Raw genomic sequence first — 21,153 nt, forward strand, 5'->3', positions numbered from 1 at the left:
TAAGGATGTTGTTAGGGATGGGGTCAGGGATGTGCCCCTCATCCCGCATCCAACACTGAAGCACTGACCAAGGAAATACCAGGCGAGGAAGCGCAGGGAGATCATCCTCTTCCTGGGGATGTGGAACAGGTAAACGGTGTCGATGACCTGGTCCTTGGGCACCTATGGAGCAGAGGGGGTCCTGCTGCCAGCACTGCGGGGCAGGGGGAGCCCTGGCCCTGCCACCCGGCTCCCAGCCCCACACCGAGCCCCCCCCCCCCCGCCCTGTGCCCGCTGTCACCATGAGGTTGATGACACGGAAGTCCTTCTGCAGCCCGTGCCCCACAAACTTGACCCCCACGTCGATGAGGAAGCGCAGCTTCAGGTAGGTGGATTTGAGGGTGGTGAGGTGCTTGGAGGAGATCTTGGCATCCAGGTCTCCCGGCTTGATCCCCGAGTACTGGGTCAGGTAATCCACCACCTGCAGAGAGCAGTGCCCACTGTGGGGGGCTGCCCCCTCCCCACTTGCCCTGCCTGCATCCCAAAGTGGGTGCTGGCATCATCGTGGGTGCCCCTCCATGGACCTGGTCCCTCCTGTGACCCCATGGGAGACACAGAACGGGTCCACGTCCTTGGGGGGGGCCAGGCAGGGCCCCCCTTTACCTGCTCCTGTGTGGAGATGTAGTCGTCGATGAAGGGGACGCCCTCGTTGGGGCCCTGCCCGCGCACGCACGTGATCCTGGCCACCGACATCTGGCTGGGCTTGATGGTGGATTTGGTCCCATCGCTGCGCAGCTCGGCCTCCTCCTGCCATGGGGCAAGGGGAGACCTCGGTGCCACCCCCTTTCGGAGCTGCCCCTGCGTCCCTGCACCCCCTCCCCAGCACGGGGCAGGGACCCCACCTCGTTCAAGGTGACGAACTCGGCATCCAGCCCCACCAGGTCCCCCGCCTGCGGCATCTCGCTCAGCATGAGGGGGATGAAGGTGGCGTGGCACTTGCGCTGCTTGCGAGCCAGCGAGGCCTCCGCCAGCAGCACGCTGGCCTCGATGGGGTTCTTGACTGCAAGGGGAAGGGGGGTGAGCCCCGGGGGGCAGAGGCGCTGCCGCCGCGGCCGCTTCCAGCCCGGGCACTCACTGACGAGGTTGTATTTGGCGTTGAGGTTCCGCCGGGCGTAGTAGAGGATGGCCGGGACCTTCCAGCTCATGTCGAACTGCACCGCCTCGCACTGCGGGCACGGGGCACGGGACAGGGTGTGGGGCCGGGAGCTGCCCCCCGTGGGGACCCACAGCCACCGCCTCACCCCACACACGCTCACCTTGTCCACGGGCTCGATGAGGAAGTCGTTGAAGAGGTACCACTGCTGGTGCGTGACGCCCTGCGGGCAGAGCACGGGCGCTGCCTTAGGGGGCCCCCCCAGCAAGGCAAAGGCAATGACTCCGTTACCAGGGAAAGAGGGACGTGAGGGTGCCATGTGGGAACTCCCACCCTTCCTGGGACACCCAGGGGAAATCCCTGCCCGCCCCGGGGCTGGCAGCCCGCACATGGAGCCCCGGGGCTGGGCAGGCAGAGCCTCTGCCTGACTCCAAGGCAAAACTCCACCGAGACGCAAGGCGGAAGAGGCAGGGATGCAGCCTTGACACACACTGGGAATTCCTGGCTCGGGCACCAGAGCAGCCCTGGCCTGGGGAAGGGAGGCGACGGCCCAGCCCCTACCTGGGGGGACAAGGAGAAGCGGGCAGGGTGCCCGCGAGAGGAGGAACCAGCGTGGGGAAGAGTGGGAAGCGTTTTCCTTCCGCCCTTCCCCGCACCGGACGTGCCTCAGCAGCCCCGGGGCTCCGCACTGAGGCACCCGGGAGCGGGTCCGGAGCTGATCCTGCAGCAGGAGGGCAGCAGCACCCCCAGCAGCACCCATGCCCCTCACCTCCTTCCTTTGGTGATAGGTCTCTCCCACTTTGATGTGTCCCACCAGGCTGCCCCCGGTGCGGGAATCCAGGATGTGCACCACGGTGGCCATCAGGTCATAGACATAAACCGACTCGGGGTCCTCGGTGGGGCTCAGCTGCGGGGTTGAGCTCCATGCTTTCCACGCTCCCCCGAGGCCTCTGCCCCACAGCCCCACACCGAGGCGACCACGGAGCCCCCGAGGGAGCTGCTCAGCCTTTACCTCCTCGTTCTCGCTCCAGTTGCAGACATCGAGCTCCTTGCTCTTGGTCAGCCTCATCTTGATGGCGTGCGGGATCCAAACGTTCTTCAGCTCCTCCACGGAAGGATACGGCTGCCCCGGCTCGGGGCTCCCCAGCTCCTTCCTGCACAGAGGAACGTGGAAAACCCGAGCTGGAGGAGTCCTGGGATGTCAGCCAGGATCCCACCCGGCCACAGGACAGGGAAGCCAGAGCCGCGCTGCTTCCCTATGGAGCAGGAGCTGGGAAAGGCCAATGGATGCTCCTGGGCCCAAGGGTATCCCAAGGGAACGTTCCAGGGTCACTCTCTGAGCACCACTGAGGAGCTGCAGCCCCAGAGGTGGCCCCGTGCTCTCTGGGACCCACAGAAGGCACCGCCGGTGTGGGGCAGAGCCCAGGCACAGGCACCTACCACTCCCCAAGGGAGAGCTCTTTGCCTTTGGGGATCTCAAAGCCTCCTCTCTTCATCAGGGCTCTCTGGAAGGCGAACTGGCAATGGAACACAGGCATCAGCATGGGGACGCAGAGAGGGGACAGCCCAGCACATCCCTTGGGACCAACGGAGCCCAGAGCGGGAGCAGCACCCAGGCCTGGCCACGCAGGCACCCATGGGTGCCCGGTGGGAGCCCCAGCGCCCACCTCAGCCTGCGTCCTCCAGAAGTCGGCCTCCTTGGAGCTGTTCACCTCGCAGTTGATGACCAGGACGTCGGGAAGGCAGCGGATGTTCCGTGTCTGGACCTGGGCAGAGAGCAGGACACGGGGTGGGGAGCACCCAAGGCCATGGAGCTCAGCGTGGGTTGGGTGCACGCTGCCTCTTCCCTGCTCTAGAGCTTCCCCCCCTGCCTGGCTGTGCCCTGGGGGCTGGAGGTGCTGCAGGGAACAAGGATCCTTCCCTTTGGGAGCTGTGGCCACATCCCAGGGCTCCCCCAGCCCAGGACCTACCCCGCAGCGTGCAGGACCCCAACCTCCAGCAGCCCCCCAGGATGTTCCCCAATGGAGACCCATGGGGTGCTCCCAGCCTCTCCCCACCACCCATGGGATGCTCCCAGCCTCTCCCCACATCCCATGGGATGCTCCCAGCCTCTCCCCACATCCCATGGGATGCTCCCAGCCTCTCCCCACCACCCATGGGGTGCTCCCAGCCTCTCCCCACCACCCATGGGATGCTCCCAGCCTCTCCCCACCACCCATGGGATGCTCCCAGCCTCTCCCCACCGCCCATGGGATGCTCCCAGCCTCTCCCCACCACCCATGGGATGCTCCCAGCCTCTCCCCACCACCCATGGGGTGCTCCCAGCCTCTCCCCACATCCCATGGGATGCTCCCAGCCTCTCCCCACCGCCCATGGGGTGCTCCCAGCCTCTCCCCACCACCCATGGGGTGCTCCCAGCCTCTCCCCACCACCCATGGGGTGCTCCCAGCCTCTCCCCACATCCCATGGGATGCTCCCAGCCTCTCCCCACATCCCATGGGATGCTCCCAGCCTCTCCCCACATCCCATGGGGTGCTCCCAGCCTCTCCCCACATCCCATGGGATGCTCCCAGCCTCTCCCCACCACCCATGGGGTGCTCCCAGCCTCTCCCCACCACCCATGGGGTGCTCCCAGCCTCTCCCCACCGCCCATGGGGTGCTCCCAGCCTCTCCCCACATCCCATGGGATGCTCCCAGCCTCTCCCCACATCCCATGAGATGCTCCCAGCCTCTCCCCACCACCCATGGGATGCTCCCAGCCTCTCCCTACCACCCATGGGATGCTCCCAGCCTCTCCCCACCGCCCATGGGGTGCTCCCAGCCTCTCCCTGCCGCCCGTGGGGTGGCCCCACCCTCTCCCCACACCCCCTGGGGTGCCGGGAGCTCACCGTGGGCTGGTACTTCTCGCAGTTCTCACACCAGGCCTGGGTGTTCTGCTCCAGGCAGATGCTGCGCTTCAGGACCTGCGCAAACTCGTAGTCCTTGACCGCCTTCTCTGAAGGGGGAAAGGTCCCCATCAGCTCCCAGCACCCAAACCCTGCCCCGGGGGAGTCCTCGGGGCTTCCCCCCGCATTGAGAAGGTCAAGCCCCAAAGCTGCTTTCCAGCAACCAAAAGCTCCGCTGGGCACAGACCCATCACCTATGGGGCTGCCACGGGCTCCTCCTCACCAGGACCTCATCCCTAGGGATAACCAACCCTTCCCAGTGCCCCGGCAGCGTGACCCCCCCTGCCCCGTGCGTTACCGGTGCTGTCGGGGTAGGAGAGGGTGAAGAGCAGCGTGGAGGACACCCGCACCGTCTCCTTGCCGCAGCGGCACATGCTGCAGTTCTCCATCTCGCAGCTGAAGAGCTGCCCGATGACCGAGCCCCCCGAGGAGCCAAAGGGGCTGCAGGAGCACAGAGCACCGGGCTCAGCGGGATGCCAACGATCCCTACGGAGCCAGCATCCCGGGTGCAGGACCAGAGGGGGCTGCGGCTCCGTGTGTTCCCTCAGGGCAAGCAAGCTCCTTCCCCAGCTACGGCTGAGCCCTCGGGAGCCTGCTTTGGCTCCTGCCCGTCCCCACGGGGACTTACGTGGTGCCAGCCCCCCGGTAGGCCTGAGGTCCCTCCTGCTCCTGGGTTTCCTGGTGCAGCTGGGTGAGGATGAAGCGGTTCCAGCTCTGGATCAGCCGGCCCAGGTTCACCTTCCCGGTGGCCTCATCCGAGTCGGCCAAGATGAGCCCCAGCGCCGAGGCCTCCGGGATGGTGCGGAAAGCCCGCAGGAAGTTGCTTCCCTATGGGATGGAGCAGGAGCTGCCCATCCCTGAGGTCAAGGGGTAGGAGCGTCCATGGGGCCTGAGGCCACCACCCGGCTCGTGGCGCTGTGGGACGGAGCTGAGCCTCCCCACGCACCTGGCAGGGGTCTCCTCGGGACAGGTCCAGCATGTGGAAGAGCAAGCCCAGCTCACAGCCCAGGCAGAATTCCTTCTGGCACAGGTGGTTCTGGACCAGGCACCGCACCGGCTCCAGGAAGTACAGCACCTGCAGGGGGGGAAGAGTCAAAGCAGGGCCCGGAGCCGCCGCGCTGCGGGCAGGGCTGGGGGGCAGCCCCCACCTGGATCATGCAGTTGCAGTAGGCGTTGGGGATGTGGGGCTCCAGGCCTGCAAACAAGGTCTTGTTGTAATGCTTGAAGTCAAAGTCTTCCAGCCCCAGCTTGGAGTATTTGATGGTGACCTAAGGAGAGACGCAACGCGGTCAGCAGACACCTTCCCACGGCACCTGGGAACCTCCCCATGGGGATACGGTGCTTCCCATGGGGATGTGGTGCTCCCCATGGGGAGACGGTGCTTCCTATGGGGATATGGTGTTCCCCATGGGGATATGGTGCTTCCTATGGGGATGTGGTGCTCCCCATGGGGTTACGGTGCTCCCCATAGGGATATGGTACTTCCCATGGGAAGCAGCCCAGGCTGAGGGCTCCCATCCAGCCCCTTCCCTGCCCCAGGCACAACCTTCCTGTACTTCTTGGCCACCCTGTAGAGATGTGGCTCCTCCTCCCGCCCGATGGGGGACTCGGGCACTTGGCTGAAGCTGTCGAACTCGGTGTCCGTCTCTTTGAGGCGGTAGGGAATCTGGGAGGGGGAAAAGGGAGGGAGGCTGAAGGCGAAGGGAAGCCCGGCGTGGGCTTTCCTGCTTCCTGGAATGAGTGAAGGAATGGGACTTGTCACTGGGGGAAATCACAGCGGCGCTGCGGGCAGGGCCGACGCTCAGCAGTGCTTTCCCAAGGGTGAGGGACGTGCCAGGAACCTGCACGCTGGAGAGCTCAGAGCCCTCTGACCACACAGTGAGTTATCCACACAGTGAGTGAGTTATCCACACAGTGAGTTATCCACACAGTGAGTGAGTTATCCACACAGTGAGTGAGTTATCCACACAGTGAGTTACCCATAGAGTGAGTTATCCAGGCAGCAGCAGGTGAGTTACTCACACAGTGAATTACCCATAGAGCAGTGACTGAGTTACTCATAGAGTTAGCTATCCATAGAGCTACCCATAGAGTAAGTTACCCACAGAGTGAGTTATGCATAGACTGAGTTATGCATAGGGTTAGGGTTAGGGTTAGAGCTGCAACTGAGTTACCCACAGAATGAGCTACCCACAGAGCAGTGACTGAGTCACCCATTGAGTTACTCACAGAGCCACAATGGTTACCCATTGAGTGAGTTACCCATAGAGCAGTGACTGAGTTACCCATAGAGTAGAACCTGAGTTACCCCCCGAGCAGGGATTGCAGCCCAAGGGGAGTCTCCAGCCCTGCCCTCACGCACTGATCCTGCTCAGGGAAAGCTCTTCCCTTCAACCTCTCTGCTGAGGGCTTGCTCCATCCTCCCCCAGCACAGAACCCCCCTGGTCCCCTCTGGGGGTACCTGGTTGCGGAGCTTGGTCCTGGGGTTGGGGGCGTAGCCGATGAACCCCACTTTCTTCATGGTGCGCAGGATCTCGGGGTCCACCGGGGGGGCTCGGCTGCAGAACACCGCAGGGCTCAGGACCACCAGGGCCATGAGGGTGCCCCCACCACAGAACCACGGAACGCTCTGGGTTGGACAGGCCCACCCAGCTCCAAGCCCTGCCACGGGCAGGGACACCTCACACGAGAGCAGGCGGCTCCTTGACCACTGCCAGGGATGGGGCAGCCCCAGCTTCCCCAGAACCCCATTCAATGGCCTCACCCCCCTCCCAAGAGCTTCAGAGCGGAGCCAAGATCCCTTCCCACCGGGAAGACGGAGCTTGGGCCATGCCCTGCCCTGTCAGCACCCCCTAAGCCCCTCCACGGGCACCGTGCATGCCGCAAGGCACGTGGAGAGGAAGGGAAGTGCCGGCCCCGTGGAGGAGCAATCCCGCTGCCCAGGGCTGGGAGAGAGCGGGCATTACCGGGGGGCCGGGGCGGCGTTGGCAGCAGGCCAGTCGGAGAGCAGGGCGTCACTGGTCAGGGGCACGGGGATGAGCGAGAGCGGCACGAGGTCCTGGTGCCAGTCCAAGTGGGGCAGCGAGTCCACGAGGCAGGGCAGGGCGAAGTCGGTCTCCCGGGAGTAGGCGTTGAAGGTGAGGTCGGGGCTGTCGGCCCAGAGGTGGACGCAGCCCTCGGAGTCGCCGAAGGCCAGCGCCTGCTTGCTGGCCGAGACGTCGAAGGTCATGATGAGGGGGCCGACGGTGTTGACGTGGAAGATGTCAGCGGGGTTGGCCAGGCCCGTGGGCTCGCAGAACTGGCACTGCCCTGGGTGACGGGGGGGACACGGAGCCACGTGGCACCGGGGGACACGCGGGGACACCGAGCCCCTCTTGCTGATGGGGCTGTGGAACCGGGTGGGCAGCCCAGTCCCATGTTCAGCCAACCCTGTCCCATGCTCAGCCAACCCCGTCCCATGCTCAGCAAACCCGGTCCCATGCACACCCAACTCTATCCCATGTTCACCCAACTCTATCCCATGCTCACCCAACTCCATCCCATGCTCACCCAACTCTATCCCATGTTCACCCAACTCTATTCCATGTTCACCCAACTCTATCCCATGTTCACCCAACTCCATCCCATGTTCACCCAACTCCATCCCATGTTCACCCAACTCTATCCCATGTTCACCCAACTCCATCCCATGTTCACCCAACTCCATCCCATGTTCACCCAACTCTATTCCATGTTCACCCAACTCTATCCCGTGTTCACCCAACTCTGTCCTGTGTTCACCCAACTCTGTCCCGTGTTCACTCAACTCTATCCCATGTTCACCCAACTCTATCCCATGTTCACCCTATGCTATCCCATGTTCACCCAACTCTATTCCATGTTCACCCAACTCTATCCCATGTTCACTCAACTCTATCCCATGTTCACCCAACTCTATTCCATGTTCACCCAACTCTATTCCATGTTCACCCAACTCTATCCCGTGTTTTCCCAACTCTGTCCCGTGTTCACCCAACTCTATTCCATGTTCACCCAACTCTATCCCATGTTCACCCAACTATTCCGTGCACACCCAACTCTATCCCATGTTCACCCAACTCTGTCCCGTGTTCACCCAACTCTATCCCGTGTTCACCCAACTCTATCCCATGTTCACCCAACTCTATTCCATGTTCACCCAACTCTATCCCATGTTCCCCCAACTCTATCCCGTGTTTACCCAACTCTATCCCATGTTCACCCTATGCTATCCCATGTTCACCCAACTCTATTCCATGTTCACCCAACTCTATCCCGTGTTTACCCAACTCTGTCCCATGTTCACCCAACTCTATTCCATGTTCACCCTATGCTCTCCCATGTTCACCCAACTCTATCCCATGTTCACCCTATGCTCTCCCATGTTCACCCTATGCTATCCCAACTCTATCCCACTGGGATTTGCCCCCGACCATGAGGCCTGGGGGGAACCTGCCCCGCTCACCGACCTGTCTGCGAGATGATGGCCAGGCGGGAGGTGTAGGTGGGGATGAAGCGGAGGAAGAAGGGGTCGATGTGGACCTGCAGGGGGGTGGTGGCCCTCATCATGCGCAGGTCGTAGACCTTGAGGAAGCGGTCGCAGGCCAGCCCGTTCATCCGGCTGGAGAAGCCGCACGTCACCAGCAGGTTCCCGTGGACGTCGAAGTCGGACAAGCTGCCCGAGTAGGCGTCGAACTCGTGCTCCACCACAAAGGTGCGCAGGTCCCGGAGGGAGACCTGGCAGGGCAGGGTGAGGGTGCTGGGAGCTCCCCGAGCACCGGCTCCAGGGGACCCTGCGTCAGGCTGGGGCTGCGGGTACCTTCCCTGAGGTGTGCCCGCAGAAGAAGAAGCGGTTCGATTGCCTCATGATGGTGATCCCGGGGACCTCCACCGTGTACTGGGAAGGGGGCACAAGAGAGGGGCTGAGCAGGGCTGAAGGCCGGCACACGGCACCTCCCGACGGCGGGGAGCAGCCCCCAGCACCTTCTGCGTCTCCTGCACGGTGTTGAGGTCGATCTCCAGGACGTGGTTCTGCAGGCCGGCCACGAGCAGGGTGCTGCTGTCGGTCAGCAGGAGGCTGTGCATGTCCTCGGACTCCTCCATGCTGCACGGAAAGGGCACTCCTCATAGAGCCAAGCTGCCCCCAGCGCGGCTGGGACCCCCCCCTGCAGCACGGCGCAATGGGAGGAGGCACTTACAGGTAGTCGAAGATGATGAGGCCGCCGCGGGACATGTACTTGAGGTTGGTTTTGGTCAGGAAGAGGACGCCGTTCTCCAGGCTCTGGATCTGGCGGATGTCGTCGCTGCTGTTCACTTGGAAGGAGGAATACCTCTCCAGCGTGGGGCCAAAGAAAGAGGTGGCGTGGCCCTGAAAGCACCGGGGATAATGGTGAGATCCCCCCTCCGAGATGGGACACGGTGCTTTCAATTCCAGGAAGAGGGACGCTTCCTGCCCCTGTGGGCCTTGGAAACCCACTTGGGTTTGTCCCTTTCAGGCAGATTCATAGACTTGTGGAATGCTTTGGGTTGGAAGGGACCTTAAAGCCCATCCAGATCCATGGGCAGGGACACCTTCCACTGGAGCAGGGTGCTCCGACCTGGCCGTGAGCACTGCCAGGGAGGGAGCATCCAAACCTTCTCCGTTCAACCCATTCCAGTGCCCCAGCACCCTCACAGGGAAGAACCTCCCTAGATCCAAGCTCAACGTGCCCTGCTCCACTCTGCACCCATCACCCCTTGTCCTGTCCCCCCGGTGGGGGTCCACGGGCACCTACCCCGTGGTTCCCCACCCACAGCATCTCCTCGTGGAGGTCGAAGTGGGAGACGGAGACGGGCACCCCCACTTCGGACACGGCCGTGTGCAGCTCGCTGTAGACGCCCTCCATGAGGTGCACGGACTCCGGCACCGGGAGCCCCTCCAGCGGGACCCCCTCGGCATCCAGCTCCACGTTGGGCAGGAGGCTGGGGTTGAGGTGTGGGTCCAGGACCGGGTCCAGCGCCGGGTGCAGGGGGGCAGCGTAGTCTGCGAGGGAGGGGTTGAGCCCCTCGAAGTTCATGCTGAAAACCTTTGGAGCAGAGGGAGGACTGCGTGGGGCTGGGAAACACCGGCACCCGGCTGGGAGCAGCACCAGGGCAGCACCGGGGCAGCACCGGGGCAGCACGGGACCCACACCGCCAGCACCAGGACAGCACCGGACGCACACCGCCAGCACCGGCAGCACCGGACCCGCACCAATAGCACCGGGACAGGACGGGACCCACACTGGCAGCACTGGGACAGCACTGGACCCACACCGGCAGCACCGGCAGCACCGGGGTGGCACTGGACCCACACCAGTAGCACCAGGACAGCACCGGACACACACCAGCAGCACCGGCAGCACCGGGACAGCACCGGACCCGCACCGGCAGCACCGGACCCGCACCGGCAGCACCAACAGCACCGGGGCAGCACCGGACCCGCACCGGTAGCACCAGGACAGCACCGGACGCACACCGCCAGCACCGGCAGCACCGGACCCGCACCGGCAGCACCGGGGCAGCCCCAGCAGCGCCCCCGCGGGGAACCGGACACCCCAAGCCCCGCCTCACCGCCCCCCCCCCTCCCCGCGAGGCACGGGGCCAGCTCCGTGCCCGTCTCCGTTATCTCGGCGGGGCCGGCACCGGCCCCAGGCCGCTATCAGCACCCGCAGCCCCGGGCGGGTCCCCGCTGGCCCCGAGCCGTTCCCTAACCCCCCCCCCCCGCGCCCGCCGTTACCGAGCTGGGCCCGGGCTCGTCCCGCTGCGCAGCCACGGCCGGGCCGGGGCCGCCGCCGTCGCTATGGCAACCGCGCCCCCCGCGCTCCTGCCCGGTGCACCGGCTGGCGTCCCGGGACCGGAGGACCAATGGCGACGCAGAGGCGCGAGCGCTGGCCAATCAGCGCCTGAGTGAGGCGGGACTAAGCGGCCCGGCTGGGGTGCTGTGCGGGACGGCGCGGCGGAGAGGACAAAAAGGATGGCACCGGACGTAGCGGAGTCCCCGAGTGTCCGCGGATGCTCCGCGATGTCCTGCGCTGCTCCCGAACATCCGCAGCGCCCCACCGTGCCCCACCGCGCCCCACCGCGCCCCGCCGTGCCCCGCCGTGCCCCACAGTGCCCCGCCGTGCCCCGCCGTGCCCCACAGTGCCCCACCGTGCCCCACAGTGTCCTACCGTGCCCCACCGTGCCCCACCGTGCCCCACAGTGTCCTATCGTGCTCCACAGTGTCCTACCGTGCCCCACCGTGCCCTACAGTGTCCTGCCGTGCCCCACAGTGTCCTACCGTGTCCCACCGTGCCCCACAGTGCCCCACCGTGCCTCACAGTGTCCTACCATTCCCCACAGTGTCCTACCGTGCCCCACCGTGCCCTACAGTGTCCTACCATTCCCCACAGTGTCCTACCGTGCCCCACAGTGTCCTACCGTGCCCCACCATGCCCCACAGTGCCCCACCGTGCCCCACCGTGCCCTACAGTGTCCTGCCGTGCCCCACAGTGTCCTACCGTGCCCCACCGTGTTCCCTGAGGTCCCCAAGCCAAAGCACCGTACCCGGTCCGTGATGCTGCCACCCGCCCCGTTCACCCTCCCCGGCCGCCCCTTCCCGAGCCTCCCCGCTCCCCGTGCTTGCTGCGCTCCGGGTGCGAGCCCCCGTGCCCGGGGAAGGCCGGGGGCAGCCCCGCCGGGCGGGAGCAGGAAGCGCCCGGAGCCGCCCCGTCGGGGCCGCCGCGATTGCGGCTCCGCGGGCAGCGCGACCCGGCCGGGCTGCGGGGCCTGCGGGGGGCGCGGACGGGGGAAGCCCCGGGAGCCGCTGTTGCTGCGATGGGGCCGCCCCGGCCGATCACGGAGGCAGCGGGGGACTGCGGAGGGGACAATGCAGGACTGCGGGGGTCCCGTCCCACCCGGTGCGCTCGGGGTGGGGGGGAGGCCCCGGTCCCGCCCGTGCCGCTGCCGCCGCGGAGCCGCCAGGAACTGCCCTGGGTTTTCCTGCCCGTCCGGTCCCGTCCCATCCCGGCGCGGGGCCGGGCCCGGCGGGGCGCAGCCCGGGGACCCCGGCCCGGTATCGGTTCTGCTTTCGGGGGAGGCGGCGATTTCGCAGTAACGGGGGGCGGGTGCCACCTGCCCCGGGGATTCCCCACCTGCCGCCGCCCCATAAGAGCCCGGTGGCGGCGCCGGTGGCGGCACCGACCCGCCATGGACCCGCTCCGACGCCTCTGCCTCTGCCTCCCGCTGCTGCTGCTGCTGCCGCCGCCCGCGGCCCCGGCCCCGGCCCCGGTCCCCGGCCCCAACTGGGCCGCCTGCAAGAGCCTCTCTCGGGAGCTGTCGGGGCTGGTGGCGACCCTCAAAGAGCCCCACGGAGTCCTGGTGAGCGCGGAGGGGGGGGCTCGGATGGGGGGGGCAGGGGGTGCCGGGGGACGTGGGGATCTCATTGACCCCCCCCCCGCTGCCAGGAGGACACGCACCTGAGCGAGGAGGACCCCAAGAACTGGCCCCCCCGGATCCGCTGCAGCGACGCCTGCGACCCCTCCAATCTGGACACCAACAACACGGTGCATGGGGTGCTGGGGGACAACGGGGGCCTGAGGGGGTCCCATGGGTGCTGGGGTTTGTGCCTGGCGTCCAGAGGTGCGCGGGGATCCCAGGGATGCTGAGGGATGCATTTGGGGTTCCCGTGGGTCCTGAGGGTGCCAGGGATGCAGTTGTGATTCCTATTGGTGATGGGGGTCCCAGTGATGCTCAGGGATGCAATTGGGGTTCCCATGGGTGCTGGGAGTTCCAGGGATGCACTTGGGATTCCTATTGGTAATGGGGGTACCAGGGATGCTGAGGGATGCAGTTGGGGTTCCCGTGGGTGCTAGGGGTCCCAGAGGTGCTGAGAGATGCAATTGGGATTCCCACTGTTGATGGGGGTCCCAGGGATGCAGTTGGGATTCCCATGGGTTCTGGGGGTCCCAGGGGTGCACTTGGGATTCCTATTGGTGCTGGGATTCCCAGGGATGCTGAGGGATGTGCTTGCGATTCCCATGGGTCATGAGGGTCCAAGGGGAGCAGTTTGGATTCCTATTGGTGCTGGGGTTCCCAGGGATGCTGAGGGATGTGCTTGCGATTCCCATGGGTCATGAGGGTCCAAGGGGTGCAGTTTGGATTCCTATTGGTGCTGGGGTTCCCAGGGATGCTGAGGGATGTGCTTGTGATTCCCATGGGTCATGAGGGTCCAAGGGGAGCAGTTTGGATTCCTATTGGTGCTGGGGTTCCCAGGGATGCTGAGGGATGCAGTTGGGCCCCCCAGGGGTGCCGGGGGATGTACCCGGGTCCCCTCTCACCCCCCTGTCCCCGCAGCGCTGCCTGCACCGCATCCTCCAGGGGCTGCAGCACTACCGGGACCTGCTGAGCTCCGACATCTTCACCGCCCGCCGCCTGCCCCCGCTGGAGGCCGCCCTGGAGCAGCTGCTGGGGCTGGTGCAGGTGAGGGGATGGGGGCCGGGACCCCCGCCGGGAGCCCCCGCACCCCATCAGCCCCTTAACGCCGCTGTCCCCACAGAAGGAGCCCGCCCGCCCGCCCCGGCGCCCCATGGCCCGCAGCGAGCCCTGGGCTCAGCCGCTGCTGCAGCGCCTGGCGCTCCAGCGCCTCCAGTCCTTCAGCACCATCATGAGCCGCGTCTTCACCCACAGCGCCGGCCCCCGCTGAGGCCCGGGGGGGGGGCCCGACTATTTATTCCCCTCCGGAGGGGTTATTTATGTGCTGTTGGACGCTATTTATCGCGGGTATTTATGGGTTGCGAATAAAGGGCTGAAGGAGGCGAGCGGCTCCGTGCGTGCGGCACAAACCCGGGTAGGAAGAGAGGAAGAGGTTTATTTACGGGGGGGGGGCGTCACTGGAAGTCGTTGGCATCGATGTGGAGCGGGGGGAAGTCGGTGCTGAAGAGGGACCCGACGGCAGCGGGGAGCGCCGCGTCCTCGGGCTGCGGCAGGAACGGGTCGTGGGCATCCAGGAGCGCGGCGCTGCCTGCGGGGGGAGGCCGGAGCTCAGCGCCGAAGGGGCGCCCCTGTCCCCTCCGGCCCCGGCACTCACCCTCCAGCCCCGGGCCCGGGCCCTGCCCCTCCGCGGCCTCCAGGGCGTTGGGCATCAGCTCCGCCGCTTCCAGCGCTTCCAGGGTCCCCGAGCCCTCTGCGAGCGACTGCAGGAGCTCCTGCATGTCCAGGCTCCCGGGCAGCGGCTCCAGGTCCCTCAGCTCCGGTGGCAGCGGCCCCGGCTCCTCAGGGACCAGCAGCGCCTCCACAGCCCCTGACACCAGCTGCAGCATCCCCGCATCCCCAGGCACCGGCTGCAGCATCCCCGCATCCCCGGGCACCGGCTGCAGCATCCCCCCATCCCCAGGCACCGGCTGCAGCATCCCCGCATCCCCAGGCACCGGCTGCAGCATCCCCCCATCCCCAGGCACCGGCTGCAGCATCCCCGCATCCCCGGGCACCGGCTGCAGCATCCCCGCATCCCCGGGCACCGGCTGCAGCATCCCCCCATCCCCGGGCACCGGCTGCAGCATCCCCACATCCCCGGGCACCGGCTGCAGCATCCCCCCATCCCCGGGCACCGGCTGCAGCATCCCCGCATCCCCGGGCACCGGCTGCAGCATCCCCCCATCCCCAGGCACCGGCTGCAGCATCCCCGCATCCCCAGGCACTGGTTGTGGTATCCCTGTGTCCCCAAGCATTGGCTGTGGTATCCCCATGTCCCCGGGCACCAGCTGCAGCATCCCTGCATCCCCGGGCACCGGCTGCCCTCTAGGCACCACTTGCAGCATCGCCACAGCTCCCGGTCCCGGCTGCAGCATCCCCTGGCCCTCGGGGATGAGCTGCAGCACCAACTGCGGCTCCATGCTCCCAATGCCCGGCTGCAGCATCTCCAAGACCCCTGATGCGACCTGCAGCGGCTGCAATGGCTCCAGGCCTGGGGGCTGTGGCTGCAGCAACGCGGGGCTCGTGGCCATCACCTGCACTGTCCCTGGGCTCGTGGGCTGCACCGATCCCTGGTTCCCAGGCACGACCTGCAGCATCCCTGGCTCCCTGGGCTGCTGCGCCCCGGAGCTGCCAGGCTGCAGCTTCAGCGTCTCCAGGTTTTCCGTGGCTGTCACCAGCTCCTCTTCTGTCTGCCACGACTCATTGGCCTGCCTATGGGAAGAGATGCAGGGTTGAGGCTATGGGGGGGGACGCAGGGGGACCCCCATTGCCACGTGGCATCGCCCTGCCTCACCTGGAGGACACGCGGATGAGGCGCCGGTTCAGGTACTTCTTCTGCTCCATCAGGTTCCCTGTGGGCAACAATGGGATGTCGGGGAGGGGGGGGCTGCAGACCTCAACAGCCCCCCCCGTTGTCCCACCCCACATCGGGGCCGTACCCTCCTCCCTCTTGCTGTAGTAGGGCCCGAAGGCTTCGTCGCGGGGGATGTTGGGGTGCAGGAACTGGAGCGGGTTCTCGGGGATGTTCTCCTCCACCAGCAGCTGGTAGTCACGGATGATGTCGGGTAGCGCCAGGGACACCAGCTCGGCCGCAGTGTAGGGGACCACGGCGCGGAACGCGGGGGGCCCTATGGGGAGGAGGCTGTTGTTGTGGGATATGGGGATACCCGTGTGGGGACCCACTACTGGGATATGGGGATAGCCCGTATGGGGACCCACTATTGGGATACAGGGATATCCTGTATGGGGACTCACTATTGGGATATGGGGATAGCTCCTATGGGGACCCACTACTGGGATATGGGGATAGCCTGTATGGGGACCCACTATTGGGATGTGGGGATAGCTCCTATGGGGACCCACTACTGGGATATGGGGGACCCACTATTGGGATATGGGGGTAGCCCATATGGGGACCCACTATTGGGATATGGGGATAGCTCCTATGGGGACCCACCACTGGGCTATGGGGGACCCACTATTGGGATATGGGGGTAGCCCATATGGGGACCCACTATTGGGATATGGGGATAGCTCCTATGGGGACCCACCACTGGGCTATGGGGGAGCACTCACCGCTCTCAGGATGCTCCACCCAGGTGCAGGTGACCCCCCCCAGGATGCTCTCACTGAACCGGATCAGGAACGTCCCCGTCCTCTTCCCCTTCAGCAGCTTCTTCTCCTGCTTCCGGCTCACGAAGCCCAGGATGAGCCTGGGGGAGGCCCCGTCAGCACCCCCCAGGGACCCCCCCATTGATCCCCCCCCCCGCAGCCCCTTACCCATCCTTCCAGAGCTGCTTGAGGTGCTCCTGGAGCAGCCCCAGGATCCCGTCCAGCCAAGCCCAGAAGGAGAAGCCAGCAGCACCATCCTACAGGGAACAGGGGGGCCATGCGGGCCATAGGGGGCTATGTGGGCTATAGGGGCTATAGGGGGACTATGGGGGGCAATGGGGGGCAATGGGGGCCATAGGGGGCTATGGGGGGCAATGGGGGACTATGGGGGGGCTATGGGGGCCATAGGGGGCTATGGGGGGCAATGGGGGGCTATGGGGGCCATAGGGGGCTACGGGGGGCAATGGGGGACTATGGGGGGCAATGGGGAGCTATGGGGGCCATAGGGGGCTTTGGGGCTATGGGGGCTATGGGGGACTATGAGAGGCAATGGGGGGACTATGGAGGGCAATGGGGGGCTATGGGGGGCAATTGGGGCTCACCTTGGAGAACTTGGTCCAGCTCAAGGTGCTCTCTGGAGACGGCTTCGAGCCTTGGAGGGGGAGCGCAGGGTGAGGGGGGCAGGGGTGGGGGGCAGGGGTGAGGGGGTGTCGGGGCCCGGCCCCCCCGTACCGAAGAGCTTCTCGGCCAGCATGAGGAGGTGCTCCCGGGCCAGGCCCCGCTCGGCCACGCTCTGGAACTGCCAGCTCAGCACCTGCGCCAGCAGCGGCCACGGCGCCGCGGGGGGGGCCGAGAAGAACTGGAACTGGGGCTCCTGTGGGGCCGGAGCGGTGGCATGGGGAGGGGAGAGGGACCGGGGAGGGGAATGGGATGGAGAATAGGCACTGGGGTGGAGAATAGGGACTGGGGTGGAGAATAGGCACTGGGGTGGAGAATAGGGATGGAGAATAGGGATGGGGATGGAGAATAGGCACTGGGGTGGAGAATAGGGATGGGGATGGAGAATAGGGACTGGGGTGGAGAATAGAGACTGGGGTAGAGAATAGGGATGGGGATGGAGAATAGGGACTGGGGTGGAGAACAGGGATAGGGTACAGGGACATGGAACAGGGATTGGGACAGGGACAGAGCACAGGGATAGGGACCAGGACTGGGACCAGGGAGATGCACTGAGGCAGAGCACAGGGAGCCAGAGCCCTGCACCAGGCACAGGGGGCCAGGGCCATGCTGGGGGGGGGGGGGGGGGGGTCCCACTTGCCTTAGGGTCGGGGCTGAGCATGTTGAACCAGAGGATGGAGGCCCAGGCGCTGGAGAGCTGGCTGTTGTTGGAGATGATGACGAAGGGCAGCGTGGAGGTCTGCGGGGAGAGCAGGGCTCAGGCTGCACCCCCGGCCCCCCCGGCGCCCCGCGGGCCCATCGCTCACCTCCAGCTCCAGCTCCAGCCCGCAGTACGCGTACGCCAGCGTGAAGGTGATGAGGTGCAGCTCCTCCGTCACCACCACGGGGCCCTATGGGGCAACGGGGTGGGGTGGGGGGGTGTCACCGTGGGGCACTGGTCACCCCCATTGCCCCCCATTGCCCCCCAGCAGCGCTGCACCCACCTCGCCGCTGCCTTTGCTGCCCTTGCCGGCCCGGCTGTCCTTCTGCTCCTTCAGCGTCTGTGGGGCGGGACAGGCTCAGGGGCGGCGTCCTCGCCCCATGGAGGACTTGGGGGTGTAAGGGGGGGGGATCCGTACCAGGTACTGGAAGTCACAGACCAGCCCCTCCTGGGGACTGTCCCCTGCCAGGAGGGTTTTGCTGCTCGATGTCAGGATGTTGAACCTGCGGAACCTGATGGGGGGCAGATAAAGGCAGCGGGTGGGGGGCCGGGACCCCCGGATGGGGTGGGTCGGGGCACATCCCCTGCATCCATCACTCATCTCTCACCCCTTTATCTTGGGGGGGTCCCTGCAACAGACAAGAGAGCATCAGCTGGGACCCCCCCCTCGTTGATGCGCTGATGGACGGGGCGGCGGCGGGGAGGGGGGGGTCCGGACCTGTCGATGTGGATCGAGGTCTCCATGGGGTGGTTGCGGTCGTGGAGGCGCAGGAGGAGGCGGGCGCGGGCTGAGAACTTGGTGGCGGTGCGGAGCACGAGAGGGCGCTTGAAGGCGTTGGGCATCGTGGGCTGCTGCTCCACCACGAAGGCTCTGCCATTGGGGGGGGGGGGGGGGGTCAGGACCACCCCCCTTTTACACCCCCCCGATCCAATGCGTGTCCCCCTCACCTCTGTATCAGGTACGAGAGCAGCTCCTTGAGGCGCTTCTCCAGGAGCGGGGGCTCTGCCTTGAGCGGGTCCCTCTCGTAGGTCACCTTCAGGCGCAGCTCCCCCAGCGCCCGCAGCAGCCGCAGCAGCTGGAAGAGCCCCTGGCCCAGCTCCGTGAACCTGCGGCACCGGGAGGGGGCTCAGTGGGGTCCGGTCCGTGCCCCCGCTCCATCCCATCACCATCACTACCAGGTCTCCAAGGGGCGCAGGTTGGTGTCCTCGGGGGCCCCCATGCAGGCGCGCTGCTGCCGGTCCCTCCACGCCTCCAGCTCCTGCAGCACGAAGTCCTGCAGCGTCTCGCTGCGCCCCAGGAGCTGCTGTATCTGAGCCAGCACCTCCTATGGATGGACACGGGGATGAGCGGGGTCGGGGGGGGGGAAGCCCTTAAAGCCCATCCGTGGAGCCCCCATCCTCACCCTCCGCTGCCGGTCCAGGATCTGCAGCTTGGCCTGGAGCGCTTGGATCTGCTGCGCGTACTGGGGGTCATTGGTCCTGTCCTCGCCTGCGGGTGGGGTTTGGGGGTTCAGGGGGTTCGGGGGGGGCGCAGGGCGGCGCGGGGCAGGATTGAGCCTTACCCGGCACGTAGTGCACCTTGAAGCAGAAGTCAAAGGCGTCCTGCATGTCCTCGAGGTGCCGGAAGGCGCGTTCCGCTTCCTGGGGGGGGGTACAAGGGGGTGAGGAAGCAGGCAGCCCCCCCCCCCCCCCCCCCTTTCCCCCCGGGACATGGGGATGGGGACATGGGGGTCTGGGGTGGGGGGGGGTCCGTTACCTGCAGGGCTGTGTGGAGCTCAGCCAAGCGCCGCTGGATCTGCTGCTCGCGGTCGTTCCTCGGGGACGGGCTGGGCGCTGGGGCTGCCCCCCCCTATGGAAACAGGGGGGTGCTGTGGGGCAGAGCCCCATGGGGTGCACTGGGAAGGGGGGGGGACACACACCTGCCCTACCTGCCCCCCCGCCTGCCCCAGGCGCAGGATGCGCCGCTCCTCCTGCAGCAGATTGGCCACCAGGTTGGCGAAGGTCTCCGGGCACTCCTCGAACTTGGCCTTGAAGGGGCTGAGGGGGTCAGTGGGGGGCAGAGACCCCCCCCCATCATGGACACCCCCGTCCCCAGCACCCCCTCCCATCGCCTACCTGCAGGTCCCGATGGGCCTTGCGGAGGTTGTGCCTCAGCATGAAGTCCTCATTGCCCAGCCCCAGGCTGCCCAGGCGCTCCCAGAGCAGCACCAGCAAGGAGTGGAAAAGCATCCGGGCATGGGAGGAGAGCGGCTCCGCCGCCTGGCGCCTGCGGCACCGGGGGCTCAGCACCGGCCCCGCAGCGCCCGCATCCCGGGGTAACCCCGGCCCCGGCCCCGTTACCAGTTCTGGTCCTCGATCCACGCAGCCAGGCACTGCCGCACGGCCATGGGCAGCGCGGCCCCGGCGTACAGCTCGTGGATCTGCTCCAGGTACGCGTTGGCCAAGTTCTGCACCTCCTGCCATTGTGCCATGCTGGGGGGGACGGCGGGGGGTCAGGGCGTCTCATAGAGCACCCCACAGAGCACCCCACAGAGCACCCCATAGAGCACCCCATAGAGCACCCCACAGAGCACCCCATAGAGCACCCCACAGAGCACCCCACAGAGCACCCCATAGAGCACCCCATAGAGCACCCTATAGAGCATCCCATAGAGCATCCCATAGAGCATCCCATAGAGCACCCCATAGAGCATCCCATAGAGCTCCCCATAGAGCACCCCACAGAGCACCCCACAGAGCAGCCCATAGAGCACCCCATAGAGCACCCTATAGAGCACCCCATAGAGCACCCCATAGAGCACCCCACAGAGCACCCCATAGAGCACCCCATAGAGCACCCCATAGAGCACCCCATAGAGCATCCCATAGAGCACCCCATAGAGCACCCTATAGAGCACCCCATAGAGCACCCCATAGAGCACCCCATAGAGCACCCCATAGAGCATCCCACAGAGCACCCCATAGAGCACCCCACAGAGCAGCCCATAGAGCATCCCATAGAGCACCCCACAGAGCACCCCATAGAGCACCCCACAGAGCACCCCACAGAGCACCCCATAGAGCACCCCACAGAGCACCCCACAGAGCACCCCACAGAGCCCCCCACAGAGCACCCCATAGAGCACCCCACAGAGCACCCCATAGAGCACCCCATAGAGCACCCCATAGAGCACCCCATAGAGCACCCCATAGAGCACCCCCCAGACCACTCTCTCTCTACCCCTACAGAGCACCCCATAGAGCACTCTCTACCCCTATAGAGCACCCTATAGAGCACCCCATAGAGCACTCTACCCCTATAGAGCCCCTTACAGAGCACCCCCCAGGGCTCCCCGCACTCCCGTACCTGCCCGCAGCACGGTGCTCCCGGGTCCCGCTGCTCCGACGGGAGCGCCCCGCGCCGCAGCCCCGTCCTGGCCCGGGAGGGAGCCCTGAGCCGCGGGGCTCACGCACCCCCCGCTCCTCCCGTCGCCCCTCGCAGGGACCCCCCGACACCGACCCCCCCCCGTTCACCCCGATGGGGTCCGGGGGTCACGGGGCGGGGCCAACGGGGAAGCAGGGATGGGGACACCGGGAGATGGGGAGAGGGACATGGA

General features: G+C 66.1%; 3 protein-coding genes across 3 annotated transcripts; 1 reads left to right on the forward strand and 2 right to left on the reverse strand.

Annotated features, from left to right (window-relative positions):
- Positions 1-68: 68 nt before the first annotated feature.
- On the reverse strand, positions 69-10,174 carry PAN2 (poly(A) specific ribonuclease subunit PAN2; the record flags this gene model as incomplete). Its single annotated transcript, XM_057414315.1, has 23 exons — positions 9,870-10,174; positions 9,294-9,463; positions 9,079-9,199; positions 8,915-8,992; positions 8,565-8,832; positions 7,044-7,386; positions 6,539-6,635; positions 5,624-5,743; positions 5,226-5,345; positions 5,024-5,152; positions 4,706-4,905; positions 4,376-4,518; positions 4,021-4,127; positions 2,800-2,898; positions 2,573-2,649; positions 2,145-2,286; positions 1,902-2,039; positions 1,296-1,355; positions 1,115-1,205; positions 882-1,039; positions 643-786; positions 281-460; positions 69-162 (listed from the first exon to the last, which is right to left on the reverse strand). Coding segments are annotated over exons 1-23 (3,361 nt in total), but the record flags the coding sequence as incomplete, so codon positions are not given.
- A 1,905-nt stretch (positions 10,175-12,079) lies between these two features.
- IL23A (interleukin 23 subunit alpha) lies at positions 12,080-13,941 on the forward strand. Its single transcript, XM_057414309.1, has 4 exons — positions 12,080-12,474; positions 12,561-12,659; positions 13,450-13,575; positions 13,652-13,941. Exons 1-4 carry the CDS (start codon positions 12,304-12,306, stop codon positions 13,796-13,798), a joined length of 543 nt encoding a protein of 180 aa, XP_057270292.1. The 5' UTR covers positions 12,080-12,303; the 3' UTR covers positions 13,799-13,941.
- An 18-nt stretch (positions 13,942-13,959) lies between these two features.
- Positions 13,960-20,993, reverse strand: STAT2 (signal transducer and activator of transcription 2). The gene is made up of 23 exons (XM_057414310.1): positions 20,904-20,993; positions 19,898-20,029; positions 19,673-19,823; positions 19,486-19,584; positions 19,314-19,406; positions 19,120-19,198; positions 18,961-19,046; positions 18,734-18,882; positions 18,506-18,664; positions 18,276-18,428; positions 18,166-18,186; positions 17,976-18,069; positions 17,841-17,897; positions 17,664-17,747; positions 17,498-17,596; positions 16,912-17,050; positions 16,782-16,831; positions 16,348-16,436; positions 16,144-16,280; positions 15,507-15,695; positions 15,362-15,419; positions 14,183-15,279; positions 13,960-14,116 (listed from the first exon to the last, which is right to left on the reverse strand). Exons 2-23 carry the CDS (start codon positions 20,026-20,028, stop codon positions 13,983-13,985), a joined length of 3,348 nt encoding a protein of 1,115 aa, XP_057270293.1. The 5' UTR covers position 20,029; positions 20,904-20,993; the 3' UTR covers positions 13,960-13,982.
- Between the last annotated feature and the right edge of the window lie 160 nt (positions 20,994-21,153).

This window comes from Pezoporus wallicus, unplaced genomic scaffold, assembly GCF_028554395.1.
Source record: "Pezoporus wallicus isolate ANWC-B61680 ecotype Strahan unplaced genomic scaffold, APGP_CSIRO_Pwel_v1 contig_12192, whole genome shotgun sequence".
Taxonomy (NCBI): Eukaryota; Metazoa; Chordata; class Aves; order Psittaciformes; family Psittacidae; genus Pezoporus; species Pezoporus wallicus.